Source organism: Myotis davidii, unplaced genomic scaffold (assembly GCF_000327345.1).
Source record: "Myotis davidii unplaced genomic scaffold, ASM32734v1 scaffold200, whole genome shotgun sequence".
Classification (NCBI taxonomy): Eukaryota; Metazoa; Chordata; class Mammalia; order Chiroptera; family Vespertilionidae; genus Myotis; species Myotis davidii.
The window spans coordinates 171102-183599 of record NW_006293700.1 but is presented as its reverse complement, the minus strand read 5'-3'; the positions used below and the strand labels follow the sequence as shown (position 1 = coordinate 183599).

General features: G+C 39.0%; 1 protein-coding gene across 1 annotated transcript in view; it reads right to left on the bottom strand.

The window, feature by feature from the left end:
* LOC102757537 (chromosome unknown open reading frame, human C8orf34) overlaps positions 1–12498 on the bottom strand; it is a 208568-nt gene that overhangs the window by 35808 nt on the left and 160262 nt on the right. The window contains exon 9 of the mRNA XM_015566289.1: positions 967–1202. Coding sequence (XP_015421775.1) covers positions 967–1202 — 236 coding nt within the window. The remainder of the gene's footprint in view (positions 1–966; positions 1203–12498) is intronic.

Genomic DNA, 12498 nt, shown 5'->3' with positions numbered 1-12498 from the left:
TGTTCCCATTGCTCTCAATAATGACAGCATTTGCCATGCTGACTGCCTTGCCCTGCTACACTGTCAGTCTCACGGACCTACCCTTACCATTTGCAGGGCCTGAGGGAAGAAGTCAACAGAGGTCCACGTTGCCAACAAAATCTAACATAAGATATATTTTGATGTTCAGTCAGACTTGGCAGGCCAGCTTGAAAGACATAATTTTGGAAATATGCTGAGAAACATAGAAAGACAAAGACTTTAGTAAAAGTTTTGAATATTATAGAAATGACAGAATCAGGGAGATTTTAGTAGCAAGAAGTCATACTTTATATCTATTCAGGATCCACAGAAACTATTATCCAAATGTGAACTAGAGAAAGAAAATTGGCTATGTTTGTTCTGAGTTTTATAATGGCCCCCAAACATAGATAAACAAAAATAAACTATGATAGAATACAAGAATAACAGTAAAGGAGGGAGCTCCAATGGAATTGTCAAAAAGAGACCTTCAGTCCCACCAGCTAAAATGGTCTATCTGAGGTGGGATCAAAGGCAAAGGTTCTCTGTAGGACAGACTTAGAGAAGCTGGATAAAACTTAGAAATGAAACAAAGTAGGGATGTGGAAGGACCTGTTTACAGAAGGTACCTTTCCAATCATATTCTGCTAACTACAGGGCTTACTACACCCCTTCAGCCTCATCTCACGTTTTCGTAAACTGCACAGTGATATCAGAGCTTAGACATATCATCCAACACCCACTAACCTCACGAACCACAATCTAAAGGCTTCATTAAATCTAAGACAGGGCACAGAGCTCATGATGACATTCCAAGTCTCTTTGATGCAGTGTAGTTTTTCCTTTGTGGTCTAAAATCCTTGCCCCTTTGGAGACCAGAGCCTCAAGATGTTCTATAGGAGGAAATTTCTATGTTAATTCTTAGTCCAAAAGTGAATTTAATGTGCCTTCCAGAACAAAGATTACTTTAGGGTCCTGGAAAGGGCCAAACCACATCATAGAGAGTAAGAAGATATCTTTCATTCTCATGAAGGTATGCCCATCTTTAGAACCAAGTTCAAAGCAAACATCTTTTGAAGTCTTACCGAACATGACTGAACATTGAGGTTTATTACAATGTTTTTGCATGTGTTTGCATTTTGTGAGAACAGCTAGGATCAGAAGCAGAAGAGCCAAAAAGATTGCCTGCCAGGTCTGGGAATCTAAAAGCCAAAAATTTCAAGAGAAAAAAGGATTCTTATAACATGTGTAGCCTAATTTTACACACTCTCAATGTTAATTGCGATAAACATTCGAAATCTTGGATACTTCTTGACAATGAACTTCAGAGCCAAACTATTTGGCCCTGCCTCGAACTCACAGCAACATTGCAGGTTAGAAGTTAAATGTAACTTATCTTACAGCCACTGCCAGTTCGTTAAACATATCAACTTAATAAAGCCAGTTCATGAAAAGGCAGCCTCCGTATTTTTAAAGGTAACAAGTATCCTGGGAAACAGTTCTCTGTACTCTTACAAAATGTATTTTTGAAGCCCAGAGACAATACAAATCAAGCTAATCAAGGCACCTGCCACCCAGAATTTTGCCTTTGAATGTTGGGAGATTCTGTAATGACTCATTTGGCTGTGCGCCAGACTCAGGGCTGACCTCCTCGAATAATCGCGCACAATGTGCCCCAGCCAAGGAGATGAACGGAGGCAAATGTTGGTCACTTCTGTAGACAAGAAAGAGCTTTGACAGCAAGAGAGATAAAACAAGGCAAATAAAAAAAAGAAAAGAAAAAAAAGGCTCAATCATACATTTTCAAATTTTCCAAGAACCTGAAACTAACCTAATGAAATTGCAAAATATTCTATCATTTTTTTAAAAAATCACATAAATATGGAATTAAAGAAACATAGCTACATAGCAGTTCATATTTTTAAAAAAATATGTAGTTACCTAAAGAGGCAAACATAAGGTAACTACAACTTTAGTGTACACCAGCAGTGCAGTGGAAATTCCTGAAAAAGAAAAAAGCTATTCCAATAGTAGACATTATTAATGACATTATTAATGTAAGTACAATCAACTCCTCTAGGTTTTTAATAGTTGAACTATACATTGCTGATCGGTTTAAGTATTGTGCCTAGGTTTGGTATGTCAGAAGGAGAAGTGATTAAAATGGTGAGAGGTCTAGATAGAAGGTCATATCACGTAAGAGATTATTAAAGAAGTTGCTCATTTTTCATCAGAAGGACAGAGGAGAGAGTGATTGAGATATTTAACTGTAGACTTCAAAGACGGAGGAGAAATTAGAGTTCTTTCTTGTTTCACAGAGCAAAATTAAGGCATTTAGCTGAAAGTTTCATGGAGTCAGATTCCCTCAAAATGAAGAGGCATTGTCCAAGAGCAGTAATAAAATATGGATGGAAACAGGTTGTTTCAGGAGAGAGTTGTTGCCTGAAATCTTGGGGGCAAGAGCAGGCAGTGGCTATGGAAGGAGTTCCTCATTGAGGATGAAAAATTTTACTGTTAAATTTCCTACTCATAGAAAACGTGGTCTCTTCCTAAAGTTCAAAAGTTAAGCATGTAAACTGAGGCAGATTGGAATTTAGGGGATAGAATTACAGTGACTTTTGCTTCTCATAATTACAACCCTTTTGTATTTAATTCAGAACCAGGAGGTAGAAAAGTCTTCCATCGGTAGTCTTGTTTTTTGACTGCGATGTCTGAATAAAGGAAAGAAAAATGGCCTATATCTAGTAGCTGCTATCGATCAAGCACAGGCCCACTGTATTCAATCCTCACACTATTCCTGTGAAACAATTATCTCCATTTTGCAGATGAAGAAAATGCCAAAGAAGACTTGAGTCTTGAATCCTATGGTCTTGAAGTCTATGAACCCTCTAATGATGAAATCAACCACTCTAGTCAAACTGAATGCTTTCACTTTGACAGAGGTTGATTTAAGCCTCTGCATGGACTCCTAATCCAGTTGTCTGTTTATTACATTATGTTGCTATTTTCTACTTCTTGGTTTTGCTAATCCAGGGCCAGGTCAACCCATCTATATATATATATAAAAGCCTAAGCGACCGAATGAACGAATGACTGAACGACCGGTCGACTGGTCGCTATGATGCATACTGACCACTAGGGACAGATGCTCAATGCACAGGATTGGGCTCCCTCCTGTCTGGATTGGGCCTGCGGGGATCGAATTAAAACAGGCTATCCAACATACCCCGAGGGGTCCCGGATTACAAGAGGGTTCAGGCCAGGTCAAGGGACCCCACTAGTGCACAAATCTGTGCACTGGGCCTGTAGTTATTTATATTAAACCTAAATGTAAATTAGTATTGTTGACAATGAACCCATTCAAATACACAGAAAGTAACTTAAAGAAAAAAAATTACTGTTAATCATCAAAGCTTGTGTTAGGTTGTTATAATAATTTAATTAATAATATTGTGAAAACTCCATGCCCAGATACATTAGTGTATTTCTGCCAGGAAGAGGAAGTAAGGGCAAGTCTTTAGTGTCTCTTTAAGGCTTTCAGGATATAAACATGTCATTCAACACTCCTGGGAAGCCAAGCCCCCAAATCAATAGAAAAAGCACTGACTTTGGAGACAAGATTGGGTCTGAACCTTTTCTGTGTGTTACTCATTAGGCGTGTGGCCTCTGGGTCAAGCCACTTAGGCTCCTAAGTTTTTCTTTCTTCAGTTGTGGAAAGAAAAAAAAGAATAAGAATGCTTTCAATAAAAGAATAGGGATAGTATCTATAAATTACAGTGCGAGGCACTCAATAAATTGTTCCTGCTTTGATTATGTCCCAGAACTCCAACATCATAGCCTTCACTCTACCCACCCCCTTTCTCCATCTAATTCTCCAGCTGTGCCAAACTACATGTTGGCTCCCAGGGAGACTCTTCTCTCCCTCTGTGTCAGGGAACCTTCCCAGTAACTCACTAAGCCATCAACCCAGAGACCACCTTCTCCTGGAAGCTGTCTTTGATCACTCTTCACCCAGCAGACTACATTAGATGTCTCCTCCTGCCATGTGCATGCTATGTATATATCTGTCAGATAATTTCTATGCTCTCGCCAACATCTGTTCATTCAACTGCCCTTCCCCTCACACTGTAAGCTCTTTAATGGCAAGAAGTAAATCTTTCATTTCCAGATCCCCAGTATGTCCCAGAGTGTTTTACAATAGAAGATGCTCAATAGATGTTTGTTGAATGAATGAATACACAAAACCTAGAAGGTCAGTATAGCGTATTGTTTCAATGCTATACCAAATCATTTTCTAAGAACAGTTTTATGTGTCAATTCTCTCAAAATATTATTTAAGAATTCAACAGATTTAAAACAAATGTGTACTTCCAAGCATCTTAGTCCATTCAGGCTGCTATAAGAAAATAGCATAGACTCTGTGGCTTATAAAAACAAATAAACTGATGAAAAAAATAGATCCAGAGACATAGAAGCATGGAACAGACTGTTGAATCTCAGAGGGAAGGCGGGGTGAGTGGGTGGGTGGGAAGAGATTAACCAAAGAACTTATATGCATATATGCATAACCCATGGACACAGACAATAATGCAGTGAAGGCCTGGGGTGGGAGGCAAATGCAGGATGGAAGGGTTCAATGGGGAAAAAGAGAGGGAAATCTATAATACTTTCAACATAAAGATAAATTTAAAACAAACAAAAAGCAAATATTTACATCTCATAGTTCTGAGGCTGGAAGTCTGAGATCAAGGTACCAGTACAGTCAGGTGAGGGAGATCTTTTGAGTTGCAGACTTCTAGTTGTATCCTTACATGGTAGAAAGGCAAGGGCACTCTCTTGGTCTCTTGCAGAAGGGCACATGCCCCATTCATGAGGGCTCCACTCTCATGACCTAATCACCTTCCAAAGGCCTCATCTCCTAACACTATCACATTGGATATTAGGATTTCAACATATGCAGTTTGGAGGGGACAAACATTCAGACGGTAGCAACAGACAACCCAAAGGCATTCAGAAAACCATACGTAAGTGTCTCTACATTTTTCACTGAAAATCAAGTAAAGATACTACTTATTCATTTTCATGTGTATTACATATTCAATAGACCCAATAAATGTAAGGTGCTGCCGAAACCGGTTTGGCTCAGTGGATAGAGCGTCGGCTTGCAGACTGAAAGGTCCCGGGTTCGATTCCGGTCAAGGGCATGTACCTGGGTTGCGGGCACATCCCCAGTAGGGGATGCGCAGGAGGCAGCTGATCGATGTCTCTCTCTCATCGATGTTTCTAACTTTCTATCTCTCTCCCTTCCTCTCTGTAAAAAATCAATAAAAATATATTTTTAAAAAAATGTAAGGTGCTTATCCAAATTCTATAATTCTTTTACAGCCAAGGAGGCTTGTAAGAGTTTACTGCTAGGGGAATGCTCACTTCTGGCATACACATTATTGCAGTCTGTCTGACAATAAGGGTAATAGACATGTGTGTGGGAAAAATGAAAATTCAAAATTATAATTTTCCTAATTTTCACTCCTGGAAAAGGGAAGGCTAGATACTCCATGGTTGTTTTCTTCTGAATGAGAGTGAAGTATCCTCTGATAAGGTTAATAGACATTAACTTTAAGTTAGCCTGATAATTTCATAATTTTTCCTCCCTTAAGTAAAATGGATGTGTATAAAACGGGTGAAAAAAATGTGAATTTATATATACATATGCAAATATATGTTAGAGTGGTTTAGATGTATGAGTGCATATGAATGCATGAGGGTCTATATAGAATTTTTAAATAGTGCTTCCTTCAAAAGCTCTGGCACTCTTCTTAGAAGTGCCAATAGTTAATGCTAAAATAATTAGTTATAATTTTGTCATTATTGTACGGAATGACAGCCAGGTCACAGCTGTGCCAATGTTACTAAGAATAGTCACGGGAAGGTAAATATAAGCCCAACAGCCTTTATTCATGAGTTTAAAACAATTTCCAACCTTTGAGGAAAGTCATGACCATTTGGTAAGAAAGCCTACCTATTCAATAGAATCCACTATATCAACAGGTGAGCCTGTAAGAACAGTACAGGAAAGTAAACCTAAGAATAATTTGTATGCACTACATTGGCAATTTTCACAGGTGTGCTGCGAGAATTTTTAAAACATGCAATACCTGACTATATAGTCAGGAGCACTGACCTCTTTTCCCTTAGACTGTCAAATAAAAAAAAAAAATGACAACAGCCAACACAGTAGCCATCCAGTGAATGAATCAAAATTATCCCTATTTTTTGTCAGGTTGGCAAAAAACATATAATCGATTTTTTGGCGTGCCACAGAATTTTAGTAATTAGTGTATGTGTGCTCTACGTTATTGCTGTTTGGACTGAAAACAAGTGCAGTTCTGAAAGGCCCTCCGGTTCCCACACAGACAACAAGCCGCTAGGATCCCTTATAATGCTTCCTGCCTGAATTTGGAATCAAGTTAGAAGAAAAGACTCAATTAAAGATAGATAGTTCTTAATAATGATGCTATACTCCCTGGTTTCTCAGAATTAATGCAAATATGTTCATATATCACTTGTTTCCGGAGAGCATATTAGGCCCGATAGTCCCAGCCAAGTCAACCAACTGCTGACTAAGGAATATGGCTTGAATTCAACTTTATAAAGCAGCCATCCTGTGTTACTGTAGTTGGGAATTTGGAAATGCAATGAGGGAGGTTAATAAAAACAACTGTGCTAACAGAAGAAAGAAAAAAAAAGGCACCAAAAAAACCCCAATGAAATTCTCACTGGGGGTGAGGGGGAAGATAAGTTAGTTTTATATAAGAGAATTTAAAAACAAAAATGAAAAGCAGCAGCCTTGCCTTTGTGCCTCTCTATCGCCGTCACAGCATGTGCTCTAGGCCTGCCAAGTGAGCACCATTTCACGGCCTCTGCAAATGGGAAGCCCCTGAAGGACCAAGGCTGAGCCTCATCACATTGTTCCTGGGGCTCAGTGCTTGGCACCCAACAGACCTGCTGCAAATATTTGCTGATGGATCGCATGGAACTCTCTTGGACTATCTCAATCCATCCAAGAACCCAGGACAACCTGCAGCAACTGTGAACAAGCTCGCTAGCTACCATTTTTAGCACTTAACATGTACATGATTTCATGTCATCTTTCCTGCAACAATAATCGCTGGTCTTATGAATACAAATGCTGAGTTCAGTGAGACCATATTAGTATCTTAGAGCTAAAAACCACTAAAGCCAGATTTGACCTTGGCTATAGAACTCCAGTGTCCACGTTCTATCCATTGTACGTTGCCTTTACTTCTCAGAACAGATATAAGATTTGGCTTGGCATAAATTTAACATTTTGGGAAAAAAAACTCCGTACAGACTCAATATAATATTCAGTGCAGGCAGCATTTTTATTTTTGACTTTGCAAACTTGTCACAGTGAGTTGGTTAACAAATATCTCTGCCGTAACCTAATGGTAGGTAACGTGCAGGACTCAGAAGTTACAGAACTTCCCTATTGACAGTGCAGGGTTTAATCTTTATTATAAAAGTTGGCTTGAAGGGTCTTGAATACAAAAAAGATGCAAAAATAAATCATAAATCAATAAGGAAAAAGTTTTGTCTTTTATCAGTTGCACAGCAAGACTTCACAATGAAATCAAGATTATTTCCACTCTAACAATCATTTTGACTATGAAATGCAAATGCACTGCTAAGATGCCCCTTTTTTAAATGTTATGGAGGAGGAACTGTTTCAGTTCATGAATAGTGTTCTTGGTACGCATCTGATCACCCTATGTGTAAATCATCTCTGAAGCCTGCTGTCAGCTGTATTTAACTAAATGAGGCTTCTCTTTCATCTACAGGAATAAATACCCATATGTGAAGACTCCAGATTTTCAGAGACACAAGCTAGTCCTGTTTAAAATCATATCCATCAACACCATTTAAGTTATTCAAGATTTGGAACAGAATATTTATTTATGGATAGATTTTCTGGAATGTTGTGGTGTGCAGATTCACTCCCATATTAGTCCTGTTTAGATTAACCTTCTGTAATAACCTTCCAATAAACATATTGATAAATGTACAAGACAAAAACTAAAAAAAGTAGAGTACTTAACTGAGATGTTATTTAAATGTTCTTACTTCATAAAAATTTTTAGATAACATCTCTTCATCCTTAAAGATGCATTTTAAAATCAAAATTGTCCCCCTGTCACCCTGCTTCCCCCACCTCAGCACTGCACCCTTACATTTGGCAGATCACCCAGCATAGGTGCTTAGCAATATTTGGGGATGTTGACATGAATGTGTATAAATAATGAGTTAATGTCAATTATAATTTAAAGAAGAAAACTAACAGCACATTTTCTACATTTATCATGAATAGTAAGCAAGAAATTTAGTAGAATTATGCTTTTCAAAATAGAATAAATTAGTTGCTAACTGAATTAATTCTCTATAATTAACTATATTGTCAAAGTACTTATATGTTTTTCAGGCCACAAATGTAGAGTGCATAGAGTCCCCAACATGCCTCGTTTCTTCAATCAAGCACCCACACTGGGTCAGGGCACTTATACTTGATGCAGGAACACCAAGGTTCTAATGGGAAATGCAGGCCTGCTGGCAGCTCTCACATACACTTCGGTCCACACTGGGGATAGCTGTCCTGAGAAATCTGGTCTACCTCTGCTTTCACGTAACAGTACACATTTTATGTAAACATTTCTAAGTGTACTTTTTCCATGATTGATAGACTATGACATTCATATCACCTTAAAAGTTTCAAAGGTAGCCTATTAGTGTAGGTAGAGCCTGTTAGAGTTGTCTTTGCCTTTCAGCCTTCTTAAAAATCTCAAAAGTTCTCCATGCAAATAGCACAGCTTCAGTTAACTCAGACATTAATTCACTGTGACCAGGAGAGCCTTAGGTATTCTTTTCCAGACTAGATTTATTCAAACCCCAGGGTAATTTGGGTGGGTTAAGTTTACTTAATGTCTTCTTTGGCCTCAAAGTTTCAACCTTCACCTGTTGTTTAACATTCCTTTTCAGATTCTTAAAAGTCCTGTTTACATAGAAAAGAAATTTTACGCCTTAATACAAAATAATCATGAAAGGACATACTTGTCAACTTTCCTCCTGGTAGCAGGTTTTGGCTTCTTTTACCCACTTTGAACTGAGAACAATTTAAAATCATTCTAGAAAAACATGTAAAAGTAACACTTTCAGGGTATACTTTTCCATCTCTAAGGTCAACAGTATGTGTTATTAGTTTACAGTATGAATTATGAGTTTGTTTTTTTCCCATAGCATAGTATGATCCATGTAGCTGTATATTTTCATATCATTTTGTTTAACCAAATTACTCCTGGCATTTTTAAAAAAGTGATTTTTTAAAAGTTAGTACATGGAATTGCTTGAAAGAACATGGTAACCAAGTGCAAGCCATCAACCACAGAAACGGGAACCTGCACAGAATGTGGAGGCTCATTCTCAGAGCTTCCTGCTCCTGAGTTGAGCATGGCTTGCTCTCCAGCAGCCACAGAAAGGGCTTGGCACCACTGGCAGCGACTGTTTCTCGCCAGGAACAGAACACACACCAAGAAATGTCACACAGGGGCCATGCATGACAGATCAAAGTGACCAGTCAATTTCAACGATGTGGAGCATGTTATTCACACATCCGATTCTCTTTATAGGTGAAAAAGCACATTCCTACAAATAAAGTTTTTGAAGTTATAATTTGTAAGGCCTATTGAATCCTATGTAAAATACATCCTCAAAATTCTAAAGAGGGTCATCTAAAATGTACCCAAGACTCTTAGTTTTCTACCCTCTTTATGTTTACTTTGCAGAGATAGAAAGATATACTGTGTCAAGTTGTAAAGCAAAGGATCAAAAATGACTTATGTGGCATAAAGGTCAAGTTCAATTCCCCCTTGCAATCTTATCTAACTCATCCAGCCTATGGAAAGCTTTCCTAACTCTAAGTGACATTATGTATACATGTTATCATACAGTTTACTTAATGGTTTTTATCCTGGTGCATTTGGATAATCTTAAGACAACCAGAATGTCTTTAGAGCTAAAACAATTTCACTTTCCAATTTTCTTCCATGAGGTTTTATGCAATGAGGGCTGTGGAAGGGGCCATATCAATAATTTAATAAGTAAATCTCAGTTGATTAACAAAGCAGTATACATATAATAAATATAATACTGTATTATATTTCATATTCAGTGCTCACAGGCACGTCTACATGATCCAAGGGTGCTCATTTTTTACAAAACAGTGATCATTTGCTCTAAGAGCATGTGTTTTCAATATTCCAGGGTTATGACCATAAAATATATTGTCATTTTCTTTTAAGCAATCCTTCAAGAACAAAATAATGTGCAGCATTACAGAGCTTCACAAGCTACTGCCTATCATTTTATTTATTTTTAAATATATTTTTATTCATTATATTGATTACAGAGAGGAAAGGAGAGGGAGAGAGAGAGATAGAAACATCAATGATGAGAGAGAATCATTGATTGGCTGCCTTCTGCACTCCCCACACTGGGAATTGAGCCCACAACCAGGGCATGTGTCCTGACTGGGAATGGAACCATGACTTTCTGGTTCAGAGGCTGATGCTCAACCACTGAGCAACACCCACCGGGCACTGCCTATCATTTTAAAAACTCAACAGCCACTAGTGCATTGGTAGGAAATTGGATTCATACTATTCTCAAAAAGAACTACCTATAAATTTACGGGGAGTTTCCTGATATTAAAAAAAAACCCCAAACAAACCACACTTAAGAGCTACCTAACGAGAAATGCTGGTCTAAACATGCCCCATATGTTAAAATTAGGAAATGTCTTCCAACCTAACCAGTGTGTTTCTGATCCATGGAGTAGGGCATCTCACTGATGGTTTATGTAAGAATGGAAGAAAAATTTCCCACCTTAATTAAATTACAAAAATCCCAATCACACATTATATACACAACTCTGTGCAAGTCTCTATGAGGACACAAGTTCCTAGGAGGTGGGCTCTGGAGTTCAAAATAAGCTTGGCTGATGATACGCCCCCAAAGTGACCTGTCTGTTTTTACAGCATTTTTCTCTCTATTTCTCACCGGGATTCTTGATATCAGTGATGTGCTGGTAAAAGTTTAACAACCAGCCCTCTAAAGGGAAAAGTTAAGTCTCTGATTAGGCAGCATTTTCTGATTTCTGCGGTGTAAGTATTTTCACAGAGCTGATCTCAGGATGCCAATGTGATGTCACTGAACACAGAGTTGGGGAAAGATGGCACTCCCAGCCCCAGGGAGCTACTGTGAGCCAGCTCCAGCACACCACCCAAAATGATACTTCTAGCAATCTGGTCCAAAGAAGAGAATGTCCTAGTGGTAAGGAATAAACTTACAGCTGTAATTCTCAGAGAAAGAGTTATAAAGGTTTCAAGGAGCTGTTCATTCATAGAATTCAAAGGAAGGGAAATTGAATTTCATGAGACATCAACACAAACAATCTGTGGAAGTTAAAAGGGCCAAATTCTGATCACTTTAAATAAGGAAGAGCTCACCGAACCGGTTTGGCTCAGTGGATAGAGCATCGGCCTGCAGACTCAAGGGTCCCCTGTTCAATTCCGGTCAAGGGCATGTACCTTGGTTGAGGGCACATCCCCACTGGGGGCGGGGGGGGGGGGCGTGCAGGAGCCAGGGGATCGATGTTTCTAACTATCCCTCTCCCTTCTTTTCTGTAAAAAATCAATAAAATATATTTAAAAAAATAAGGAAGAGCTCATGCTGGCTAGTGTGGCTCAATTGGTGGAGCACCAAAAGGTTGTCAGTTCTATATTCCTGGTTAGGGAATATGTCTGGGTTGTGGGCTCGACCCTCATAGGGGGCATGCAGGAACCAGCCAATTGATGTTTCCCTCTAATATTGCTCGCTCTCGCTCTCTCCTTCTTTCTTCCGCTCTCTATAAAAATCAATTTTAAAAATATAAAAATAAAAAGTAAGGAAGAACTCTCTTGTAAGCTCAACAGAGATATGTGCTTTATCCTGAGGCCTTATTTCCTTTCAAGTTCTATATAATAAAAGGCTAATACACAAATCGTCCAAACGGTGGAACAACCGGTCCCTATGATGCACACTGACCACAAGGGAGCAGATGCTTAATGCTGGAGCTGCTCCCTGGTGATCAGTGTGCTCCCACAGAGGGAGTACCACTCAGCCAGAAGCTGGGCTCATGGCTGGCAAGCGAAACGGCAGTGGCGGGAGCCTCTCCTGCCTCTGCAACAGCACTCAGAATATCCAACTGCCGGCTTCTATCAGTCGAATATTCCCTGTGCGCTCCCAGATTGCAAGAGGGCACAGGCTGGGCTGAGGGACTCCCTCCCCCACTCCACCCCCAGTGCATGAATTCCATGCACTGGGCCTCTAGTATCTTAATAAAATAATTCATGTTTCCTTTCTAACCCACAGATTCCATCTATTCAAGCT